The following is a 24,222-nucleotide window of genomic DNA, read 5'->3' on the forward strand; positions in this document are numbered from 1 at the left end:
TTCAAAAATACTATTAACCACTGGTGCAGATTACTTCATATCCAATAATCTTTTACAAGGCTTCCATTTGCTAGGAATTCTCAGTACATCTATAGGAGAAGCTGGAAACAAGCAACAGAGTCTCCAGCAAGCACCCAGCCAGAGCTGTTGAAGCCATCAGTAGAGGACATATGAATCATGGACTACCACTACTCTTAAGGGCCAGATTGAGAATGGCTCCTAGACATTCCTGTGAAACAGGGAGAGACAAACAGGAATTCTTTCCCCTTCTTCCCTGGTTGTGCAGGGGTTTTCAACAATAGCAGCCCATATGCTCTGGAAAGAAGCATATGCCCCTGGCCAAAGCAAAACTGAAAAAAATTTGGTAGATTGGATGTAGACAGAGCCATGACACTTCAGTACTGATGGCTCTGGAGTACAGTCTATCACATTCTACTGAATAGAGCACATTGGTCAACTCCTGTGTGAAAGGCAGAACACCACAGAAATTGTAGCACAACCCTTCCCCCCCCCAGTGCTTGTCTTGCTCTAGTGCTTGACCTGCATAATCTCCTGCTCTGGATGGTGATTTACATGTTTGTCTTACTTTCTTATGATCCTCCACCTTAGACGGGAATTGCGGTTATCAGTTATCATTAAGGAGGGGTTAGCAAAATACCTGGCTTTTCCTGAGGTCGGAGCCAACCACATACAATGATCTGGCTGGCAGATGTGTGGTGAGCAGGGTCACCAAAATCCTCTGCTAAGGACTGCAAGCAGTGGTTTACCAATATCACAGTTCTCAAGAAAGTGAAGCGTACAGATCCACTCTCACATGTGGGTCTCTGATATGGAAGCCCAGAGTGCCTTTATCACATCAGTGTAGTTAACAACTATGATTATCCCCCAACTTCACTTTCCAGAAAGAGTGAGCATCTAAAAGTATGGCTGAATCTTTCTTGCCAACTTCATACCCCCTTCAAAAAAAACCAAAACAACCCCCCCCCCCAAAAAACGAACAAACAAACAAACAAAAAAACCCCATACAACTACAGAGTAGCTTCCAGACTATAATCCCAGTAAGACTATAATTTTTCTACTTTTTTCCCAATTAGGTAAAAGAAAGTCCCAGTGAGTGCCCTTCAGTATTTAGAGTTAACAGCTATAATTCATGACAAAATAAATCAGGGGTCATTTTCATCACTTTTACATAGTACCAGTCTCATAATATGTTGTAGCAATCAGTGCAATTTCTTGATCCATTAGCTGTATGCGTTCACTTCACAGGTTCCTCTTTATTTCTGTAGGCTTTTGCTTTAAAGATCTCCAATAGCCTGACATCCTTTACCATTATAAAAAAAAAAAAAAAAAAGGAGCCAGTTTCTGAAAGTAGCTTAATGTAGCAGCAAACAAGCAACAAAAAAGGGTGATCATGTGGATTTTACCTCACAGTTTTCAAATAAGCCAACAATCTTATGTTCATAAATGACATATTTGCTAGTCCAAATTCTGTTTTCATTCACAGGACTTCAGCTATAGCATTACTAGTATAGCTGTGAGTACGGTTTGGCATAGTAAACACAGATCTGTCAGAAAGCAACACTGATGCATTGGATTCAAATATTTAGGTTAAAACACCATGGCAGCCCAGAACAAGAAAGTAGCAGCATTCCAACGACAAAATGAGATTTGTATATTAAAGCCAAGGGAGATCAGACTCTGCAAATTTCCATGTGTTCTCAACTCTGATTGTCACAGGAGTTCAATGCTTTCAGAACTTCATATGAGGAAACCCAGGCTTGATCAAAAGCTCACTGAAATCATTTGGTGCCTTTCTTTGGACATCAGTTGGATTTGGATCAGTCCCACGGTGCTTCACAAGACCAATACTTGAGTTTAGTGTATTATTAAAAACTGAATTACAATTAAAAGGTCTCTGACAACTAGCTATCTGGTCAATATATTTTTAAAGAAAGCTAAACGTAATTTTAAATACTATATTGCTCTAGCTTGCCTTTGCCAATTTGTGTAGTTTCATGATTACATATTCCTATTTTACTTTAACCTGATGATATGTCAAACACCCACACAAACTCTGGATGCGGACTAGAAAACAGAATATATCGGGAAAAAAAAGAGTAAAACTGACTGTGCGAACTCATAATAGGATTGAAAACTCATTGAAGTCAGCAGGAAGATATTTATTGATTTTCCTGAACTTTGGGTCAGGCTTAAAGTGATTCAACTGAAAATGAGAGGAATTTTTCTTATTTTTCTAATCTCATTTACTGTGATTGTAAGTGCTATTTGTAATACCGATACATAAGAAACTTTCATATATAAGTTAATGGAGTCCTTTAAAATGAATGTAATGCCCTCTTCTAGCCTCTGTTCAGGTCTTTGAAATCAGCGGCATAACTCCCAATGTGGAATAACTGTGTTGCTAATATATTAAGAAAGCACTTGCACATGGCTATATTTAGCATTTTGTGGTCTCTCTCATTTAACTGCATAACCACTGTATCTCCTTTTTCCTGACACAAATGTGGAAAACTTCAGTTGAATCCTTTTCGGCAAACCACAAACTCCATATAACATTGGAGTCAGGGAAAACACACCAGCACAGCTTTAGAGAGTTTGTTTTTACAGTGCTTTGAGATGTCACTGCAAATGCCAATGCTATTAGCAACAAAAATGACAAAGCTTCACTGCTGCTGTGGCATATATAATTTATATCCCCTGATCGCATTATGATTTAAATAATTGTCTTGTCACCTTTAAGGTTTGTATTTTTATCATAATAATGAAAAAGCTATGCTGGGTAAATAGAACTATTTTTTATTTAAAATTTGAAAGTAACAGAAAGCCATGACTGAATATATTAAAGGAAAAGTTAGATTGTAAACTATGAATAATATATAATTTCAGTAAAACAGTCAGATTATAATCTCCTTACTGTGAATCACTTTTGATGAGTTCTATTTTAATCTTTCACCAAAGGTTTGGGCTGACAATGTGATTGATTAGGCAGGTTAGGAAAAAGCTTCAAACCATTTTCCAGAATAACTGTCAATACATGTGTGCAGAGAATCAGTTCTTTATAAGGCACCAAACAAAGCACATAATAAAGGATTTGTTTAGCTGCCAAAAATAATGCATGTGAAAAGAAACTCCTTTCACTCTGGACCGGACTTCAAAATCCTGTATATCTTGCCCTCCTGCTGTAAGGTGACGGGTAACGTAGGTGAGCCTAAGCCACCCTCCTGAACAGTCAGTGGAATAGGAACAGACCAAAGACGGGTAGGGGTGAATGGCTTCAACACTTTACATTTTAGCTATTCTGAACTGTGGAACAGAACAAAGGCAATCTGTACAAGCTGCTGTAAATCAGAACACCACTGGGAGCTGCCCTAACTTATTCTTCAGGCTATGCCAGCTCAGAAGCAGCCCAGAATTAGGAAAACACTTTTTTTTTTCTGATACATGCATCAACAACTAATTTTGCACTATGGTGCAATAATTGTTTTCATTGTACACATTCAACATCTAGCAAACTGGAAATCCCATCTATTTAATGGAAAGTTGGTAGTTATATTGAAATTACATGAAAATAACCTAATAAATAGGAGCTGAAAGGAGGTATTTGCAATAAACCTACCTCATCCTTTGCCACACAACTATTCAGCATTTTCTCTAAACTTTCATTAACAAGAGATCAGTCATCTAATGTTATGCAATACTCATGACAACTTTTCCTTTTGGGGGCTGAATGGGAAATATTATAATAGACACATACAGTTGCAAGGCACATGCAGCTGCTCTGTAATATTGTACACTGGTTTCTCTCTCAGCTTTCCAAAGTTGGTGTGCACACAGACTAGTTGGTAAAGCCTAGACTCTGATGCAGTTCCTACTGAACATCGACTGCTGTGCAGCCTTTTGAAGATGTGTATGAAAATAGGCGAGGAGCACAAAGCTACTCCACTCAAGAAGAGAAGAGAAATGGTGTGCTATCTGAGAGGGTGTGTCTAGACTACAGGGTTTTGTTGACAAAGCAGCTTGCTTTGTCGACAGAACTGAATGTAGGGTACGTCTAGACTACAGGGTTTTGTCGACAGAAGTTGTGTCGACAGATACTATCGACAAAGCTTCTGTCGACAAAGAGCGTCTAGACTACATTCAGTTCTGTCGATAAAGCAAGCTGCTTTGTCGACAAAACCCTGTAGTCTAGACACAACCCTAGATGCAATAACACCTTCTGTCGACAGAACTCTGTCGAGAAAAGGCGTTATGCCTCGTAAAATGAGGTTTACCAGCGTCGACAAAACTGCTGAGTTCTGTCGACGTTATGTCGACAGAACTCAGCGGTAGTGTAGACGCAGGTATAGTTTTGTCGACAAAAGTCCACTTTTGTCGACAAAACTCTGTAGTCTAGACACACCCGTAGTCTAGACGCTCTTTGTTGACAGAAGCTTTGTCGACAGTATCTGTCGACACAACTTCTGTCGACAAAACCCTGTAGTCTAGACGTACCCTAAGTGATTAATCTTGATGAGTAAAGCTGCACAATAGTGTATTTTTCACTTGGTGGCTGAAACCATAACCAAAACCTGAAATTTTTTAATACTATTATTTGTGTTTCATTTTCATTTTGACCCTTTGGGTTTTATTTGTGTGGTTTTTTTTTTTTTTTAAGTAAATCTAATTTTCAAAATGAAACATTGGCTTGAAACAAAGTCAAGATGTTTCATCTCAAAAACAGTCTGAAAAAAATTACTGATCAAAATGATTAGTTAAATTTAATCTCAGTTTCTGAATAGTTTTAATCGAACTAGGTGAATAAACTATTTATCTGAACAAATTACTCTGCTGTACTAGGCTGGTCTTGGACAAATGACACTTTCCAATAAAGCCAAAAGAAAAGGACTTTTAGATTAAGGGAAACCATCACTTTGTTATACAACCGGTCCCTGACTTACAAACACATCGACGTTCGACCACCAACTCTTACAACCGGCCTCCCATTAAGCACAACCCTGACTTATGAATGGTTATCTGCACTTACGAACAGCGTGGTCCCATTGAAATGAATCAGGTCCAACTTACAAACACATTGAGTTACGACCAAGTGCTTGGAACATAACTTGTTCGTAAGTCGGGGATGGGCTGTAATCTATTTGAAACACAATGACAAGGAAAATGGATAACCATGGTGGAAAAAAATAAGAATGGGGAGTCTATTCATCAACGGCTTGCTCTCAGGGCTTAGACTAATGATATGAATTTACTGTCCACATCAGGTTCTGTTTTCATTAATTTCCAGGATGACAAACAGAAGATATTATTAAATTTGGCAGCATATTTTTAAGCATTACATATACTAGACACGTGATCTTAATGTCAACATGAAGATCGGGAGTGAAATATGGAAAATGAAGGGATACATCACATCACAGGTAATGAGATCTTCTGATTTTTTAAAGCTAGGAGTAAAGATGTGTTGAAGAAAATTACCCATTATTCTATCCCCATAGTTATTTATAGTAAATGAAGGTTACTTGACAGCAAAGTGACAAATTACCCTCCAACACTGAAGGAAAATAGTTTAAAAGTTCAACACTGCAAAATTGCTAAGGCAGACCCATGTGTGCAAAGAAATATACCCCATACTTTTATTAAGTGTCAAACCAGAAGGAGATGGAAGACTGACCTTGGATCGTGGTGGTGCTCGGATGTACCATTTACAGTCAACTGCTTCCGTGTCAGAAGCTTTTCCTTCCTTCACAATTTGCACAGATTCCACAATTCCTTCAGGTCCTCCCATCTCAAACTCACAAACTGAACAACAAAATACCATAATAATGAAACCTGAACAGCAAGCAAAAAATATTTTCTACAGCAGGAGGCAAAGGCCTCTACGTTTTATGAAATATCTAACATACCAACCTGGCAACGGTTTCAAAACTCCCAAGTCCTTAAAGTCTGGATCTTAAAAATTTAGAAAGAGAAAATTAGTCTAGTTCAATACTTCAGTTATAACACTGAGCGAATTTTCATTAGAACATTGCGAGCAACTGTGGAAAAATAATTACACACATTTCCCCAAAACTTTTAAAGGCCACAGCAACAATTGATAATATGCAATATTTTACTATTAAACTCTTATTTTCCATCATGCAAATTTGCTATGGTCATAATTTTCTTGGTCTCCAGACCCATCTCTTAGCACTGAATAAAAGATTTTTTTCAGGATATAATAGGGGGCAGGAGCATCAGACAGCCATCCTTTTGAGGTTTTGATGCAGCAATCACATGCAAGTGGTTCTCTCTCCATATGTTCCATGCCAAATCCCCTTATCTATTTCACAAATCCTTGCACAACACAGTCACCATGGCTAGAAGACCTTACACAATAGTTTAGGATATCTGAATGATCTGCAACCCTAGTTGATAGTGGCTCAACTACTGCACTGTTTTGGCCAAAAAAAACCAAAACCAAACAAAAAAAATCGGCCCTTTCATACATGCCATACCATTTTTCCAGAGACTACATTCAGTGAAGAAAGTTAACAAATATAAATGCAGCCTGCTGTTTTAGTGCAAACACACACATGACTTTCAAATTTCAGAGACACTTTGTATCCTATTCCTAGCCAAGTACATGACTTATGTGAAACAAGGTTGGTCTTCGCTCTGTTTCCCAGTAGACAGGTATCACATTATGCAAATCAACATATCACAAAGTTTGGCACAGTAAGATGATGCTGTTGAAGAGAAGCCCAAAACTGATATGTAAAAGGGACTAAAATATTTCAAGAGAAGATGATCTCTTGAGATTAGATTAGATTAGATTAGTCACTGCTTAGGAATAGTGTATCTTGCATCATCATTCTCCTTGATATGCATGTTCCAGCTTTCCAGAGGCTGTCTCTATCTTCCTGAGAAAGAAAAACAAGAAAAAAGAAGCAGCTGGTTTTGTTATTTTTGTCAAAATTCATAAGATTTGGTCTCATATTGATGAAAAATACTTATAGGAAACCCATTTCAATGACTTCTGGACTTTTCAGAATTCTGACTCAGGATTTGCCCAGACTTGATTGGGATAGTTCAAGATATAAGCCATGGGAGAGTTTGGTCCAATGAGTTAGTGTATTTGAAAGATTCTATTACATTGTCTCAGATTTTCATTGTCTCATTGTATCAAAAGCATGAAACATCTTCAGAAACATGGAAATGGAGCAAAATTTCTGCAATTCCATCTCAACTAGGCCTAGTCAAGCAATACAAGCACAACAAGAAAGAATGTTTAGTTAACTGATCCAGTAATGATATATTGGCTTTAAAAATTAAATCTGTAAAAACACCTTGTGAAACTGCATATTTTGCTTTGTATGCATTCGTGTTCTCTCCAATTATATTTTGATGTTTCAGAATATAATCGTAGGTAAATGCCCATAAACTAAAGGGATTGCACAGACATATCTGAGCAGACAACCAGCATTAATTGTTAAGCAGAAGACATTTTACAGAACAATGCTAAACTTAATTAAATGTGCTAGTTAATGAATTTTCATATCAATGCCTATAGCTGATAGCAAGACATTTATATAACTGGAATATATTTAATTCAACTACCAACTCAAATTAACATACAAATCATAGAGTCCGATGTACAATGCAGTCATTCAGTTTTCTCTAATAGCTGCTTTTAAATCTTCATGGGTGGGATTCTCATCTTTCAGACCACTTCGTGTTGCATGTGTGTCACATTCTGCCTGGAGAAGAACAGTAGAGAATTCTTCCTTTGCCAGGGAACTCCTGAGTAGTAGAGGGGGCTCTGTCATCTCCTGCTACAGACGCCCCCTCACAATGTAAGGGGAGGGGATAGTGATGTGGGCAGGAGAGAGAAATGGCAAGGGCCTGGCAAAGATGGACTCTGATGCACAAATCCTTGTCGAAGAAAATTACATCCACCCCTTATGCAGAGGCATCTTGCTCTTGAACTGAGAGGCTCTAAATCAACAGCCTCCCTATTGTCCCTGTCTCAGACAGAGTGTGGACTCAGGTGCAGGTGGTTGTATTCATTTTAATCTCAAAGGGGGGAGGTGTTATTTGGAATATTCATAATAAGATTTAAATAAGTCAGTTCAGTACAAGTGCCTAGCACAGCCTCATCAATTTCTTGTCTTCAGTTAGCAAGGGTGTGTCTAGACTACATGCCTCCTTCGACGGAGGCATGTAGATTAGCCAGATCGGAAGAGGGAAATGAAGCCGCGATTAAAATAATCGCGGCTTCATTTAAATTTAAATGGCTGCCCCGATCTGCCGATCAGCTGTTTGTCGGCAGATCGGGGGAGTCTGGACGCGATGCCCCGACAAAGAAGCCTTTCTTCATCGACACAGGTAAGCCTCGTGAAACCAGGTTTACCTGTGTTGATGAAGAAAGGCTTCTTTGTCGGGGCATCGCGTCCAGACTCCCCCGATCTGCCGACAAACAGCTGATCGGCAGATCGGGGCAGCCATTTAAATTTAAATGAAGCCGCGATTATTTTAATCGCGGCTTCATTTCCCTCTTCCGATCTGGCTAATCTACATGCCTCCGTCGAAGGAGGCATGTAGTCTAGACACACCCCAAGAGTCAGACCCTTCATACCCCCCACACACACTGTGCCTGAGGATTGCCATAGATGCTTCCAGAAGGAAGAGGGTCATTGTGGCCGTGGTTTACTTTTGCTGAGTATAGGTCCTTCACAGCCTCTCTCAACCCTCCTCTGGATTGTCCCAGAACTTTTAAGTGGGGATAAGAGGAAAGTGGGGACAATTTCCTGAGGATAAAGTATCACATGAAGGAATACAAAATATATGATGACACACTAGAAAACAAAGGTTTCCATCTGTAAGCCCTAGACAGAAGTAGAGTTGGAAAAATTCTGTACTTTGATCAAAGATTCTGTGAAGATTTTCAACTAGAAAATGAAACTACCCTTTTAAAAAAAAATGACTCAACTGGAAGAGACTAGCACAGATCAAGATAAAGTATGACACTTCTGCTGTAGTCTCTTGATTTAAAACTCACCCCACATGCTGTTTCCTTAGATGACTTTCTCCTGTGTCTTACTTATTTCTTCTTTCACTGGCTTATAGAATTTTAAGGCCAGAATGGACCATTATGATCATCTGTCCTGATCTGTTGCATAGCACACAGGCCCAGTAATTTCATCCAGTAATTCTTGTATCAAGTCCAATCAGAGCCAGAGTACAGGCTCACTTGTTCTAAATTTTAAATCAACTCATGTGGAAGTTCCTTGAGCTTGATTTCGAGATGCTGAAGATTTGCAGCTCCCCTGGACTTATACTGGAGATGTGAATGCAGAGGACTTTTGAAAGATGTGCCCTTCTGTAGCTTTTCTGGAGCAAAATAATGAGGCTTGATCTTGAGATTAAAGAAAAACTAAGGTGCCCAGATGCTACTTCACATCAGCTCCATTAACTATAAACATCTGAGGCACAAATACATAATAAATAAAGCAACAACACAGAATAGAAGTTACACATTATAAACGATGCTGAAATGTAAACCATGTTCAAACAGTTTGTTATTTGAAAACCCATAGCTAGCAGATTTATTGTTTGTTTTTAAATATCACACTAAATGGTTTATATTTGAAGGCTGCTGTTTATGATTTAATAAAACAGATGGTGCTGTTCGTTATTAGCTCTGCTCAGAGTAAAGCAGAGAAGAACCTTTGTTAAGTTATTTATATATTGAGTTGCCAGATCTTCTGAGTGGTAACAAACATGCTGTTGCTTGCAGATGGAGGAAACAATGAGTAAATCCAGGAGGCACAACAAGGGAGAAGAACAGGACAGAGGAACCTCTAAGGGAAACTGGAGAGCATCAGAAAGTAACTGAGGGAATCTCTAGAAGGGATATAGCATAGAGTAGCTCCATGGAAAGGTGCAGGAATGCATTTGATCTATAAATGGAAGGATTTGTAGCATACTGGGTTTGCTTTAAAAGGATAGAATTGAGTAATCACTGGAGCAGCAATGGTTTCTGAAAGAACAGAGGTGTATAAGCATTTGTAAAGTGAATGGTGTTTCAGCCCATTTCACAATTAAATGAACTACTACAAATCAAATATATATGGAAAGAATGATGACTGATTCACTCTCTTATTCATAATAAAATAAATCAAGAGACAAATCCTAGGCAGTGCCAAGTGTCCTCAACTCCTCCTGACTTAAGTGGATGTCACACACATACACAGTACTTCATAAGAGTGTGATACATTGGCAACTTTGCAGTTTCAAACTTCAACAAGTTTCAGACTATAAGGCGACAATCTTATGGACAATTCTGCAACAAAAATGTAAAACTATTATGTCACATTAGAGAGATGCAAATCAAACTCTCCAAAATAATTCTGTATCAAGTCAATTTTTTCCATGAAGTACAAAATATGCCAAATTTAACTTCTGAATGAGCTCACAACACAGATTCCATGATGCCTGCTCTAGATATTTATCTATTGTGCTGGACTACAAGAAAAGTTTTACATAAAAAAAAGTCACAAAGGAGACATCACTCATGACAACAAGCATCATAACATTAGATTCCATCAAGGAACTACTCAAGGAAGAGCAGAAACTTACTAAAGTTGTTAGTTGGGTTATCACTTGCATATAAATAAAAATTTACCAATTTGTTCATTTTTTAAAAGGTAAATAAACCATATCATCTAGTTTCTCCATGTGGAAATAGTAGGCTGTTAATGATAAATAAGGAAACCATTCCATTTTACTCATTAAATCATGTGCTGACAATAACCATTTCATTTCTCCCTGGTTGAAAAAATTGATAATAAATAAGTATTCTAGCTTTCTACCAAGCAGCTAGTAAAAAATTCTAGTACTTACATGTACTTGTCTATTATGGAACTTTTCAGAGAGCAAATTTTAAATATGCACACACACAGGGCACAAAATAGGAACTCAATATGCAAACGGCTAGCACTTAATTTTAAGAGTAATCTTATTCCATAATTTTCAAAAGAACTATTTCCAACACATGTAATCTGTTCCACACTCTCCAATAGAAATTCTCCTATGTAAAAATCAGAGCTTGCACAATTTAATATAGACTAGTGGGTTATTTTAAAGTTATTTCATGTGGTTGTCACTTGGCATTTGAGGATTCAAAGAAAATATTGCAAGACAACAGCCTGTAAAACTGATGCCATTCAGAAGATTTTAAAAGGGACAACTGAACACACACTAAAGCAATCTCAGAAGCAATTCATATATAGCCCTGAAAAGAAAACATCTCTTTTGTGAATTGCACAAATAAGGGGATTAACCTATACAACAAGAGAAACTCCTGTAAGTGAAGCAACTAACTACCCACACTAAATTTAAAAAAATCACTTAAATCCAAATTTTGACTGTTATTGGTGTTTCATGTTTTGAAGTTGTATAGTCATGCTTCAATGCCAAGATTTCATTTAGAGTACTTATGGAACTACCTGAATTACCTGAAGCAATCTCAGAACTGCTACAATTCTCTTTGAGAACTCAGGGAGGACAGGTGAGGTCCCAGAGGATTTGAGAAGGGCAAATATTGTATGCATCTTTAAAAGGAGGAACAAAGAACATCTGGGGCATTACAGACCAGTCAGCCTACAATGATCCCTGGAAAATGATACTAGAAGCAATACTTAAAAAACAGCTTGTGCACCCTTTGGATACATTTACACAGCAGGACAAAAGTCGAATTAAGCTACACAACCTCAGCTACACAATTGACATAGTTGAAGTCGAAATAGTTTAATTCAGCTTTTGGTGCTGTCTACACAGTAGGAAGTCGAAGGAAGAACACTCTTCCTTTGACTCCCCTTACGCCTCGTGAAATGAGGGTGACAAGAGTCAGAATAAAAAGTCCTCCATCTCAATATTATGTTGAAATAATGGCTTCCTGTGTGGACATGCACTATGTTATTTTGAAACAACGTCAGTTATTCCAACATAACACTGCTGTGTAGACATACCCTTAGAGAATAATAGCATTATAAGGAATAGGCAGCATAGGTTTGTCAAGAACAATTAATACCAAACCGACTTGACTTTTTTTTTTTACATGTTTACTGTTCTAGTGGTTGAGTGTAACCTCTCTAGACTTTAGTAAGGCTTTCGACACAGTCCCACATGACACACTCATACACAAACCAAGGAAATGTGGTTTAGATGAAATCATAAAGGTGAGTGCAAAACTTGTCTAAAAACTAATGAAAAAAATAGTTCTCATTGATTTGCTGTTAGGCTTAGAGGGTGCATCTACTGGGGTTCCAACAAGAATCAGTCTTGGGTCTAGTACTTATCAATATTTTTATTAATTATTTGGATAATGAAGTGATGAGTATGCCTATAAAATTTGCACATATCACAAAACTGGGAGTGGCTGCAAGTGCTTTGGAAGACTGAGGGTCAGAATTCCAAACAACCTTGACAAATGAGAAATGTAGTCTTAATTCAAAAGGATGAAATTCAATAAATACAAGTGTCAAGTGCCACACTTAGGAAGGAAAAAGTCAAACACACAAGCACAAAATGGTGAATAGCCAGTTAAATAGCGGTACTGCTTGAAAGAAACCAGGGATGACAGTGGATCATAAACTGAACGAGTCAAGAATGTTGCAAGAAAAAAAAAGGCTAATAACCTGGGGTGCATTAAAAGCAAAGACACGGGCTGTAACAGGTACAATGGTAAGGCTTTAGGTGGAATACTGTGGTACTAATCCTTGGTGCCAGGGTTTAGGGAAAGATGTAGATTAATTAGAGAGCAACAAAAATGATGAAAAGGTTAGAAAATCTGGTCTGTGAGGAAAGGTTAAAAGGGCATGTTTAGTTTTGGGAAAAAATGAGCAAGGAGAACTTGACAACAATCTTCAAATATGTTAAGGGCTTCTATAAAGAGGACTGTGATCAGCTCTTCTCCATATCCACTGACAATAAGAAAAGTAGTAAGGGCTTAATCTGCAGCAAGAGAGACTTAGCAATTAGCAAAAAAAAAAAAAAATCTAACTTTTGAGTAATTAGGAACTGAAGTAGGTTTCCAAGGGAGGTTGTAGAATCTCCATCCCTGGAGGTTTTTAAGAACAGGTTGGATGTTCTTGTTGGATTTTACATGTCATGTAACATGTTTACTAAGTCCTACCTCAGCACAAGGGGCTGTACTTGATGACCTCTGCATATCTCTTCCAGCCCCACATTTCTATGATTCTCTTCAACAGAAGCCCTGGAAAATGTCTAAAATCATTGGTAATTGCATGCCGGTGTTTAATCTTTTGTGTGTGTGTACAGTGTCTTAGCTTCCTGTATGCTGGCCTAGTTAGATGTAGCTTCTTAAAGGGGAGCCATGGGAAGCTGAATAATTCCATGAGGACCCAGTGCAGAGCAGACTGCAGGGGCAGTAAGATCACGCCCTCAGGCTACTGCGAGGAAGGAAAGGGGACGAAGTCTAGGGTCCCACTGTACGAACATGCTAAAGCTTACGGGGAGGTGTGCCCTGGGCTGCTGACTGGTGAGGCAAAGGGGGCAGTTGTCCCAGAGCCTGGCCCTTTAAGAGAGCCCAGCACTCTTGGCTGCCACCACAGCAGCAGTGGCAGCCAGAGCACCAGGCCCTGTAAAGCACTGCCGGACCCAGCAGTGAGGACTGATTGCCCTGAGCTCTGCCACGCCCCCACCCTTTCGGGGGGCCCAGAACCAAGCTCCCTCTACTTCAAAGATCTGTATGTCTATGTTACAACAATGGTACTTCAGCTGTGCCTCTGTGGCAGTGATGCTTCATTTACTGGCAGAAGGGAGGTTTCCATTCACGTACCTCACTGACCTCTCTGAAGAATAGGGAGCTCTACGGAATAATTCTCTCCTTGACCTAGCTGCATCTACAGAGGGGATTGGTCATCCAAGCTGTGCCATGTAGAGTGTGAACATTTTTCACATTTCTAAGTGAAGTAGCAATTTAGCTACAGTGTTACGTGTAGATCAGACCTGACCTAATAGATAACTCTTGGAGCCAAACATCCCTGACTGGCAATCAACAGGGGAGCAAGTCACCCATGTGTGGATAGTGGGGAGGCAGCAAACATACTGAGCACCTCTTCAAGATAACTTCCCACTCCACAGGTGTCCTGTAATGGACTCTGAACTTGACCTGGGAGAGTGTTAGACAACTGCAAAGGCCTTATGCAACCATATCTGAATGGTGTTATATGAAGTATACTATGGAGAATGGATGAGCTTTGTACCTTCAGCATTCTAATATCCCAGAACCAACAGGGCTCAAGATTCGACTCCTTCGCTTAAGGGAAAAAGCTCTAAGTTTCCCTAAGAAAAGGGCATGGTTGGGGTGATAATAGTGGTTCATTGATGCCTGCCTATATAACTGACAGGTGGGTCAGAACCTGGGACTCCTGGGACTCTGTGTATGAGGCTCTACAGCCTGCGCTAAAGGTCATCTTACCCTCATCTAGGACTGTAGAGCAAACTTAGACTCCTTACAGTGAGAGAGACAATAAGTGCCGCTACATGGGACAGTGAACCTCACCCAAATGATGTGTGAATTACACATGTCCAGCACAAGACATCCTACAATAAAGGATAGATGACACAAGGTAGTTTGCCATAGGCAGCTGCTAGGCATGGTTTCACTCAGATGGATCAATTTGCTCGGGAGTGCTGCCAAAGTCTAGCATGTACTGGTGGTAGCAGAACAAAGGTTAATTGGACTGACATCTGGGCACTTGCCCTAGATTGTAGATCAAATTCCCAGGGACATGGTGCACACTTTGGCACTGGAGCCACTTCCATACTGCTAGTAACTTACTGATGGGACCTTGTTTGGTTACTTATTGGAAGGAAATGGCTCTCTCCCAATTGTCTGATACAGGGAAGGATTTAGGACTATAGATAACATTAATAAGAACCTATAAACAGCACACACCATAAATTCATCACAATTCCTTTGAAGGGCTACAGATGAAAATAATTAGTCCAATTTAACAGTTTAGAATAGCTAAGCATATTTTTGATGATCTGAGTGGGTTCAAATGGCAAAGCCGGGTCTACGGATTACCAATGACCCCAGCAGAGACAAACTAAAATGCCAGTGAGATGCTTCCTGTTGATGCTCCAGTGCCATCTAGTGTGGAATAAGAACAACTTCATGCCAACTATGAGCTCTATGGCAAAAACAGAGTCTCCAAAGGAATCAAAACAAAATACAGGACTATGTAGCACTTTAAAGACTAACAAGATGGTTTATTAGATGATGAGCTTTCGTGGGCCAGACCCACTTCCTCAGATCAAATAGCTTGATTTGGGGCTTCTCACAGTTTTCTTCCCCTACTTTAATAGGAACACACATGCACTATTCCACTAAGTCTCCACAAATGCAGACACCAGCCTTGAATGTTCCTTTATTCTAACCTCAGTTGGTCACAGCAGAGCAACCCGCAATGAACTTTTGATCTCAAGTGAAGGCTGCAATTGAAAACACTTCAAGGGATCCCATACATGTTTAACTACCCTGATAATAATTTCCGTAAAGATATATATTTGCCACATCATATGACACCACAATTTACAGCAGAGTAGATTCAAATAGCTGCAGGAGGTAGCCGAGTTAGTCTGTACAGGATAAACTTAAAAAACAACAAAAGGTCTGGTAGCACTTTATAGACTAACAAAACATGTAGATGGTATCATGAGCTTTCATGGGCACAGCCCACTTCTTCAGATAACCGGAGTTATGAGTTTAGGATGTGCAGACCCAAAATATATAGGGGAGAAGGGAGATGGGGGGGGGGGGGGAGGATAAAGAGAAGGGTATGGGAAACAAGGAGCAGAGGGAATGAAAATATCAAAGGGAAAAACAAGTAGGCAGAACTGGTGCCTATAAACACCTGAAGATTGGATAGTTAAAAGGAAGCAGATAAGGATGAAAGGGTATTAACACAAGAATCCACACAGAGCTCTTGGCACCTTTATTGAATGTTAGGTTGGTAAGGTCCCAGTCATTCATTGTCCTGATTGAGGAGATGATGATCAAAGTGAGAATTGAATTTGTGGATGAATTGTAATTCCAATTCCTCTCTGTGTATTTGACTAGAAGAACTGGTTTGCGACAAGACAATTAAAATAGACATTGCTCTTAATCTAGAAGCAAGCTAAATGGTGAAGATTCCATAACTCCTAAAAACCTATGGACCAGAAGGCACTCTATGTGATGCTTGTTAATTAGTTCATTGTGCAGTTGTTGGATTTCAAAAAATTATCAGACATACTGCATAGTAGAACTCTTACAACAAAAACTTTTGTAATCACAGGAAATGTGGTTTTACTGTCTATCTGGAAATTTGCACATGCATAGATGAAGAGGTCTAGACTTCTTCTACTTCACTGAGATGCAAATGCTTTCCTCACAAACACAATCTCTTAGTAGAAAAGACAAATGCAGCTACTGAACTCCATGAGTTTACCTTTAGTTTTCAAACTCTGTGTCTTTTGCATTTTGTGGAAGGAAGGTTTAGCCAGACCAGATAGGAAAAGAAATGCATTTTCACCAACTCCAGAAATATCTGCAGGGAGACCCCTATCCTCTGCATTTAAATTCCAGTATCTGTGGCAGTACAACTTTCTCCAAAACTGCACAGTTTCCCTGGTGATTGTGCATAAAGCATTCTGCTATTGCATCGATTTCTGCTTGAAATCATTTGGTGATGGGAAGGCCCTGCAGCAGCAGTTCTCTAGCATTTCTCCTCAAAGCTTAAAAAGCCCCAGGCACTGAACAAGAGCACAGAAGTGTTTCCACAAACTATAAGGAAGAGATCTTTTGCAAATTTTTTTGTTTACAAAATGCCTTTTCACTGACAACTGACAAGTTGTCAAAACAAATTATTGGCTGAAGAGAGTCCATTTCAACAGACCACATGACTTAACAAAAAAAAAGTTGAAAAAGGTTTCAGAATTCATTTAGCTATTTTCTAAATGAACAGTTGCAGTATTTTCATTCAGAATAACTTTTTTAATTTGGAATCTTTATTCGCATTGTCAAAAGAGGAACAAAGGTCACATTCAAAAGAAAATATTTCATAACTATCAAAAGGAAAAAAAGATCATCTCAACGGTGGCCACAGCTTGAGATAGGACATTGGACAGATGGGCCAAAGCTCTTAGGTGGCAAAAAGCCTTCTCTCTCATGCCTGACTGGCTGGTTTTTGTTCACATGAATAAGGTCTCTCTGACCATCTCTAGAGAGAAAACTCCTGTCATCTGAAGAAGTGGGCTGTACCCACGAAAGCTCATGATACCATCTATATGTTTTGTTAGTCTATAAAGTGATACCAGACCATTTATTGATTTTGTCTCTGATTGCCATATTTGGGGTTGGGAAGGAACTTCACATCAGGCAGGCTGATAGTGATCAAAGCTTCTTCTTCCTCTAAATTGTGTGGATGCAGGTCTTTTGTTACATTTATCTGGGTATAACTAATGTACGCATTTCCCAGACTTCACAGGGAGCCTTCAAGTGCCTCGGTCCATCTTATTTTCTACCTGTGGCACATAATATATCCCTCTCCCGAGTTTTCTATTATTTTGGCATAATTTTGGTTGTTGTGTTTAGCATGCAGCTTGTTTGTGGTGGGGTGACCAGTGATAGACAGCTCAGACCAGATTTTCTGGGTGTGCCTTCAGCCATTAAACTCCATAACTCTTATGTTGATTGACCAACACTTTGTGTTTTGATTTGCTGCGCTAGTCCATGAAAATCTGAAATTTTCAGTTTCATGTCTGGTTAAGAACAGGGACATTTTATGGAATCCCAAAAATTCTTAAGGTATAGGAAAATGAGTCTCTTCTCATTTCTATTCTCATGTACTACTTTCTCTGTTCAGCATAAGGTGGAACAAACTGGTACTTGGAATAGTTTTACCTCATTCCAGCTCACAGCAACAAGGTATTTAACTCTTATCTTCCAGGAGATTGTGTAAATCATCTTACATCTGCTTGAGTTCTTCTTATGAACTTTACTTGTGAGAATACAAAGTACAACCACAAAACAGATTAACATTACCAAAGCAAGGTGGCAATAGTCTCCTTACCAATAATTATGGCATTAAGAAGTGTGAATTTATCATAATTTTGTAAAACAGTATATTGGAAATACAAAACTACTCATGGTAGCCAGAGGCTGTGTCTACACTGGCGCAATCTTGCACCAAAATGGCTGCTTTTGTGCAAAAACATGCTGCCTGTCTACGCTGATGGGAAGTTCTTGCGCAAGAACACTGACATTCTAATATGTAAAATTAGTGCTTCTTGTGCAAGAACTATGATGCTCCCGCTCAGGAATAAGCCCTCTTGCACAACTGTTCTTGTGCAAGAAAATTTCTTGCACAAGAAAGCCCAATGGCTAAAATGGCCATCGGAGCTTTCTTGCTCAAGAGAGCATTTACACTGGCACGGATGTTATTGCACAAAAGCACATCTCTTGCGCAAAGGCACATTCCAGTGTAGACGCTCTCTTGCACAAATACTTTGACGCAAGAACTCTTGCGTTAGAGTATTTGCGCAAGATCTTGCCAATGTAGACGTAGCCAGAACATAGAGTTACAAAGGGATCTCAAAACCAAGTGACTGGACAGCAAAATGCAGATGAAATTTAATGTTGATAAATGCAAACTAATGCATATTGAACAACATACTCCCAACTGCACATAAAAAATGGTGGTGGGGGTCTAAATTATCTGTTACCACTCAAGAATGATCTTGGAGTCCTTGGTGATAGCTCTCAAGAAAAGTAAAGATCCACTCAATGTGCAGCAGTACTCAAAAAAAAAAAAGCTAACAATATTTGGAATTATTAGGAAAGTGATAGATAATGACACAGAAAATATCCACTGTCTCTATATAAATCCATGATAGTCCCATATATTGAATACTGCATGCAGATCTATTTTGCCCATCTCAAAAAATAGATACTGGAATAAGAAAAGAGATAGAAAAAGGCAACAAAAATGATTAGAGGTAAGGAACACCTTCCATATAGGAGAAATTCATAAAACTGTGTCTTTTCAGCTTGGAAAAGAGATGACAAAGTGGAGAGGGGAATATGATAGAGGTCTATAAAATCATGATCATTGTAAACAAGGAATAAACCACACTTCCTTATGACAGTGAGAATTGTAACAGGATAAAAAAGAAAAAGGATAGGACTGTCCTTCAGGAACTTACCAAAATCTATTAGCACATTAGCCAGTTTATTACAGTACATCTTAATGTTAGGTTAATTATCTAGAATCAATTTTTTTTTTAATTCAACCACTACAATTTCTTTATCATTATAGAACATACATAGTGGCAGCTTTCACAATACTGAAACAAGAGAACATCCAACTAAATTAAAAAGAAAATAAAAATTTAAAAAACGGGGTTTTTGGTCTAACGTGTGAAATCTTTTCCTTTCATTTATCTGATATGCTTATGCCTATGGCATATATCACTACATATTTTGCTAATATAAAAATAATTTATACCTGCACAAAGTACAATTTGCCTGCTGCTTGAGTAATAAAATAATAGTGTGAGCAACTCTCATTAGTACCAGTGGAAGATATATGTTTGCATAAACAGGAAAATAGACCTATACTATAACTTTCTGCTGTAATAGCTGCATTTTAAAAAATTAAGTGGATTTTTTAATTGAGGGTTCTTCACCCTTTACATCCTGTAGCCCACTTTATTAGAACAATAACATTTCCTGGACCCGACAGAAACCCAGCACCCCCATTTCCTAGTTCTCAAACGGTATCCTTTGACGTCCCTCCCGCAATGGACCTCCGGAGCCCCTTAAATCACAACTTGAAAAACAGTTTTAAATGTTTTTAGAAATGCAAATACCAATATTTTAAACTTTGGTGGCCATCCCCTCTGGCAGGGGTAGACAAATGATTGTTTACAATCGAACTGTTTCAGTGTGCTACCTCTCTCTCAGAAGCTGCTGGTCTAGGGATTCTCTTGTTCCCATTGAAGTCAAAAAGTAATTTCAGTGAAATCAGGATCAACCCAGAACTGAACCTGGATTTAGGAATTGCTGGATTGGTGTAACCAACCCAAGACTGAAAATGAAAACTGATCTTTCATTTCAGTTCCATTGAAAACACTTTAAATGGCAATTATGGCCCAATATTGCCCTTTGGGAAAAAAAATGCATTCATAGTTGTATGTGACTCTTCACCAAATATTATATAGAACTCAACTGGCCAAATAGAAACAAAGAATAAGTTTAATGAAGTGGTGGATTGGACAGGCAAATTGCTGTTTTGGTTGTGTTTACAAGGAAACTGAGGAAGAAAGCCAGTTTTCATTTTCAGCATGAGGTCAAACATTTTAGTCTGTCAATGTAGTCAGGAGTTTTAAGTGTAGGTCAGCAGCTTCCAGTGGGAAGGCAATAAATTAAATTTCACTTGACCTGCTCAGGATTTTGACTGCCAAACAACCGGATTTTTCCCTAACTTGATCCAAAAGTCATTTAAAGCTCTAGTAATAATATTTCACATTTTAAACCCATTTAATTTTAAAGCATTTCACAAGCTGCTGATTCATATATAAACATTATAATGGAACTGCCAGATACACAAATCTATGTTACATCTAAATATGTATTCAATATTATCAATAATTTTATTATAGAATCAAGAGATTCTAATTATCCAAATCTGGTATTTAAACTACTAAGCCACCCTCATCCAGAAACACTTTTCATATAAATGTTAAATTAGAATCTTTGGAAATAAAGCTTTATATTCAAGTTTATGGTCAGTACTAGTAGTACCTGATTATCTAATCCCTATAATGAAATCTGTATTATAGGAATTCTAGAACAAAAACTTTTCCAGAAAATTGTGTCTATTCCCTTTCTTAATTGTCAAGTATTGGAAATAAAATAAATACAGTAAAAAAAGGGGGGGGGGGAGGGGGGGAGGAATCCATGTAGTAATAGTATCATACAATCTTTTCTTAACTCACATGCTGCAACCAGCAGATCTGATAACATTGCCTCTGGAGCTTCAACTACTAGATAACATCTGGCAAATGATGTTTGTAAGTCCTGTTACACAACATCTCCTGTCTTTTCAGTGTCATCTAAGGGACTGATATGTGACTAGAATAATACATTTTACACTGCCTGCTTTTGTCATATTAGTAAGGATTTTTAATAATAGATGCTTGACGGTGATTTTTAAAAAATCCTAGTTCTTTAGGATTCCTTGGCAGTACAATTTTTATAATATTGTCCAGGAATTCAAAAAACTCAATGCAAGGCCATACAAGGTATTAGATCTAGACTTGAACTGTCAAAGTATTCACATAATCTTGCTAAATCTTTAACATGTAATGATTTCTGAAGCAGTCTTTTTAAAATGCTGGTCATGAACATTTTTTAAAATTGCTTACACCTTTGAAGTTTTCATAGGAATTTCATTACCTTCTCACTGAAGTTTAATTTTCACCAACAAATGAATTCTAGCACAAACACTAAGATACTTCTTTCCATTTGAATTCTAGACTATAATGAAAACAGTACAAATTTCATATAATTAAGTCCAGTCATTGTAGCCTAATGAATCTGAAGATCCTGACACACTTTAAAGAGGTAGCAAATATTTGCTGTATTGATTACGGTATGCATTTTAACATTAAATGAAGATTTATTCCTAAAGAATGGCTCTCTGCAAGCAAGTCTAATGCTCTTGACAGTTATAGTTCAGGGTTTATATTCACACCACAGGAATATTTTGAATGAAAGGTTCTGTATTAATTGCTATAGCAATGTACTATACAAATACAAACATCAGCTCACTTTGTAGTCAGATTGGAAGGACCACTCAAAGAAGAAATGATGAGCATTAAGCACATAAAATGGATTTGTAGATAAATGGTTTTTTTCATTCATCCATCCCTGCAGGGCTTTGGATTCTTTGTTTTTTTTAAGAAAAGCTTTCCTGTGAGTCAAATTCAAGCCTGGTATAAATAGGTACTATATTATTGCTTTCAAATGTGTTGCATTCACTACTCAAACAGTGAACATGTCATCGTGAATTTTATACCTGTCACAATGACTCAAAGCTTCATAAAACTCATGATTTTATAAACATATTCATTGATTTTTTAAAATTATGTTATCAAATTGTTCTATATCAATAGAAAAGATACAGGACCAAATTCAGCTTGACTGAATGTAGGTCCAACTTGGTTTTACTAACTTATATCAAAGAAAAAATTTGGCCTCACTGGTTCCAACCTGCACATCTGGAAACCTGCACAATGCACTTTGCAACCAGTGAATTTCCTGGGCCTCAGCCATGCTTCTCTACACCCATGATTTGAATTAGTAGAACTAGCTACAAAAATACTGAAAGAAGGCATTAGGAGGACACAAGGAATCTTCATGATATTTAGTTTAAAACTTACACTCTGTAATTGCTAACAAACTAAAGATTTTTTCTATAACCAAAAGATCCGAATAAAAAAAAAGTTAGACTTCTACAATTATATAAATGATATAGATAAAAAATAAATGGAGAAAGGATCATGTCTTCATGGATGTTTGTACAATGCTGAGCACAAGAACTGTGTGTACTATGTAGTAAATGATAAACAAGTAAATTATAATAGGTCATCCAGCCCATTCTCTTGGGGTATGTCTACACAACAGCGTTATTTCAAAATAGCATGTCAACACACAAAATGCATTTCAAAATAGCATTTTGCTATTTTGAAATAGCGCATCCACACTGAGTGGACTCTGAATCGCATTTAAGGCGAGCCGAAATCAGTTCTGGCAGGGCTCCAGGTCAAAATTTATTGTGTGTGGCTGCTGCCTGAGGCTATCTGAGGTCTGTGATTAAAGGGACCTCCCCGGACAGCCAGTTCTCAGGTTTTCCTGCTTGCTTGCCTACCTTGATGAGGGACAGCAAAGCATTTTTTCTCTGCGTGCTCTGGTTGCCCTCACTCAGAACACCACAGAAGTACACATGGAGCCCCTAGACACACTGGTGCTTCTCTTGGATGCATTGCTGCGAGCCTGCCTGCACTTTCTGCAGGCTGCCATCTGGGAGGTCCATTGGGGGACTGTCAGTACTAGGAGGCCCTGAGGGAGAGCTTCCACCCTGAGGAGCACTAAGAGCCTCCCTGGTCTGCCCCACTGGGGGCTTGTGCCTCATTCCTCCCTCACGTCTTTTCACTTAGCCCTTCCTGATGTCAAATAAAATACACATTTTCATGAACACAGACTCTCTATTTAACAAAACTGGGTGGGGGAGGATGAAACTCTGGTGAGACTGGGGAAAGGAGGCGGGAGAGGGGAGAAGAGAGGGTGGGAAAGGGGAGGGGGAAACCTGGGAGGAGGAAAGAGGAAGCAAGGGGAAGAAGGGGGAAGGGAAGCTCAGGGCTCAGGGTTGGGGGTCTCGCCGGACCAACTTGATTTTCATGCGAACCTGCTCCGGGGTTCGCATGTGGCCTTTGGTGGCCAGGATGGCAGCTATCCTGCCATAGACGGCCACGTTCCTCCATGTAGTGCGGAGATTATGGACATTGGGGACTTCCCCCCAACCTGAATAAGGTCCATGGTCTCCACCTTGGACCAGGAAGGCACCCTGGCAAGCTCCTGGGAGCTGGCACACTGCTCCTGGGGAGCAGGGGAGGGCTGGCTGACAATGGCTTGCTGGCTCATGTTTTGGGGCCACTGGGTCAGGGGCAGTGACTGATGACTCTGGGCTGGCAGGCTTGGAGCTGGCATAGGCACTGTGGCCAGAGTCTACCCCTTTAAGGACTCCGGTGGAGGGGGAGGGAGAGAAGTGTTCTTGGTTGAGGCTGGAGTGGCCACCAGGGCACTCTGGGAAGGCTGGAGGCTCCCTATTTCAAAATAAATGTCTACACAGCACTTATTTTGAAATAGCAATTTTGATTTTGGTGTTATTCCTTGTGGAATGAGGCTTACAAAATTTGAAATAAGCGCTCCGCTATTTTGAATGTATTTCGAAATAGCTGGTTGTCTGTGTAGACGCTAGTAAAGTTATTTTGAAATAAATTTGCTATATAGACATACCATTGTAAACAAATGAATGTTCCTTACAGTTCCATCTACTCAGATGCTTTATCCATTCCAATTTTAAAAATCTC

At 38.9% G+C, this 24,222-nt stretch overlaps 1 protein-coding gene across 8 annotated transcripts in view; it reads right to left on the reverse strand.

Moving 5' to 3' along the window:
• The window catches only part of NETO1 (neuropilin and tolloid like 1), a 77,089-nt gene that overhangs the window by 20,161 nt on the left and 32,706 nt on the right, over positions 1-24,222 (reverse strand). For all 8 annotated transcript variants that reach the window (XR_001368153.3, XR_001368152.3, XM_075921052.1 and 5 more), the window contains 2 exons: positions 5,926-5,967; positions 5,690-5,817 (listed from right to left, as the gene is read on the reverse strand). Coding sequence is in view for 6 of the 8 variants with exons in the window: in XM_075921052.1 (XP_075777167.1) it covers positions 5,690-5,817; positions 5,926-5,967 (170 nt within the window). In the remaining 2 variants the exon portion in view is untranslated. The remainder of the gene's footprint in view (positions 1-5,689; positions 5,818-5,925; positions 5,968-24,222) is intronic.

The sequence above is a fragment of the Pelodiscus sinensis genome, chromosome 2, assembly GCF_049634645.1.
Source record: "Pelodiscus sinensis isolate JC-2024 chromosome 2, ASM4963464v1, whole genome shotgun sequence".
NCBI lineage: Eukaryota > Metazoa > Chordata > Testudines > Trionychidae > Pelodiscus > Pelodiscus sinensis.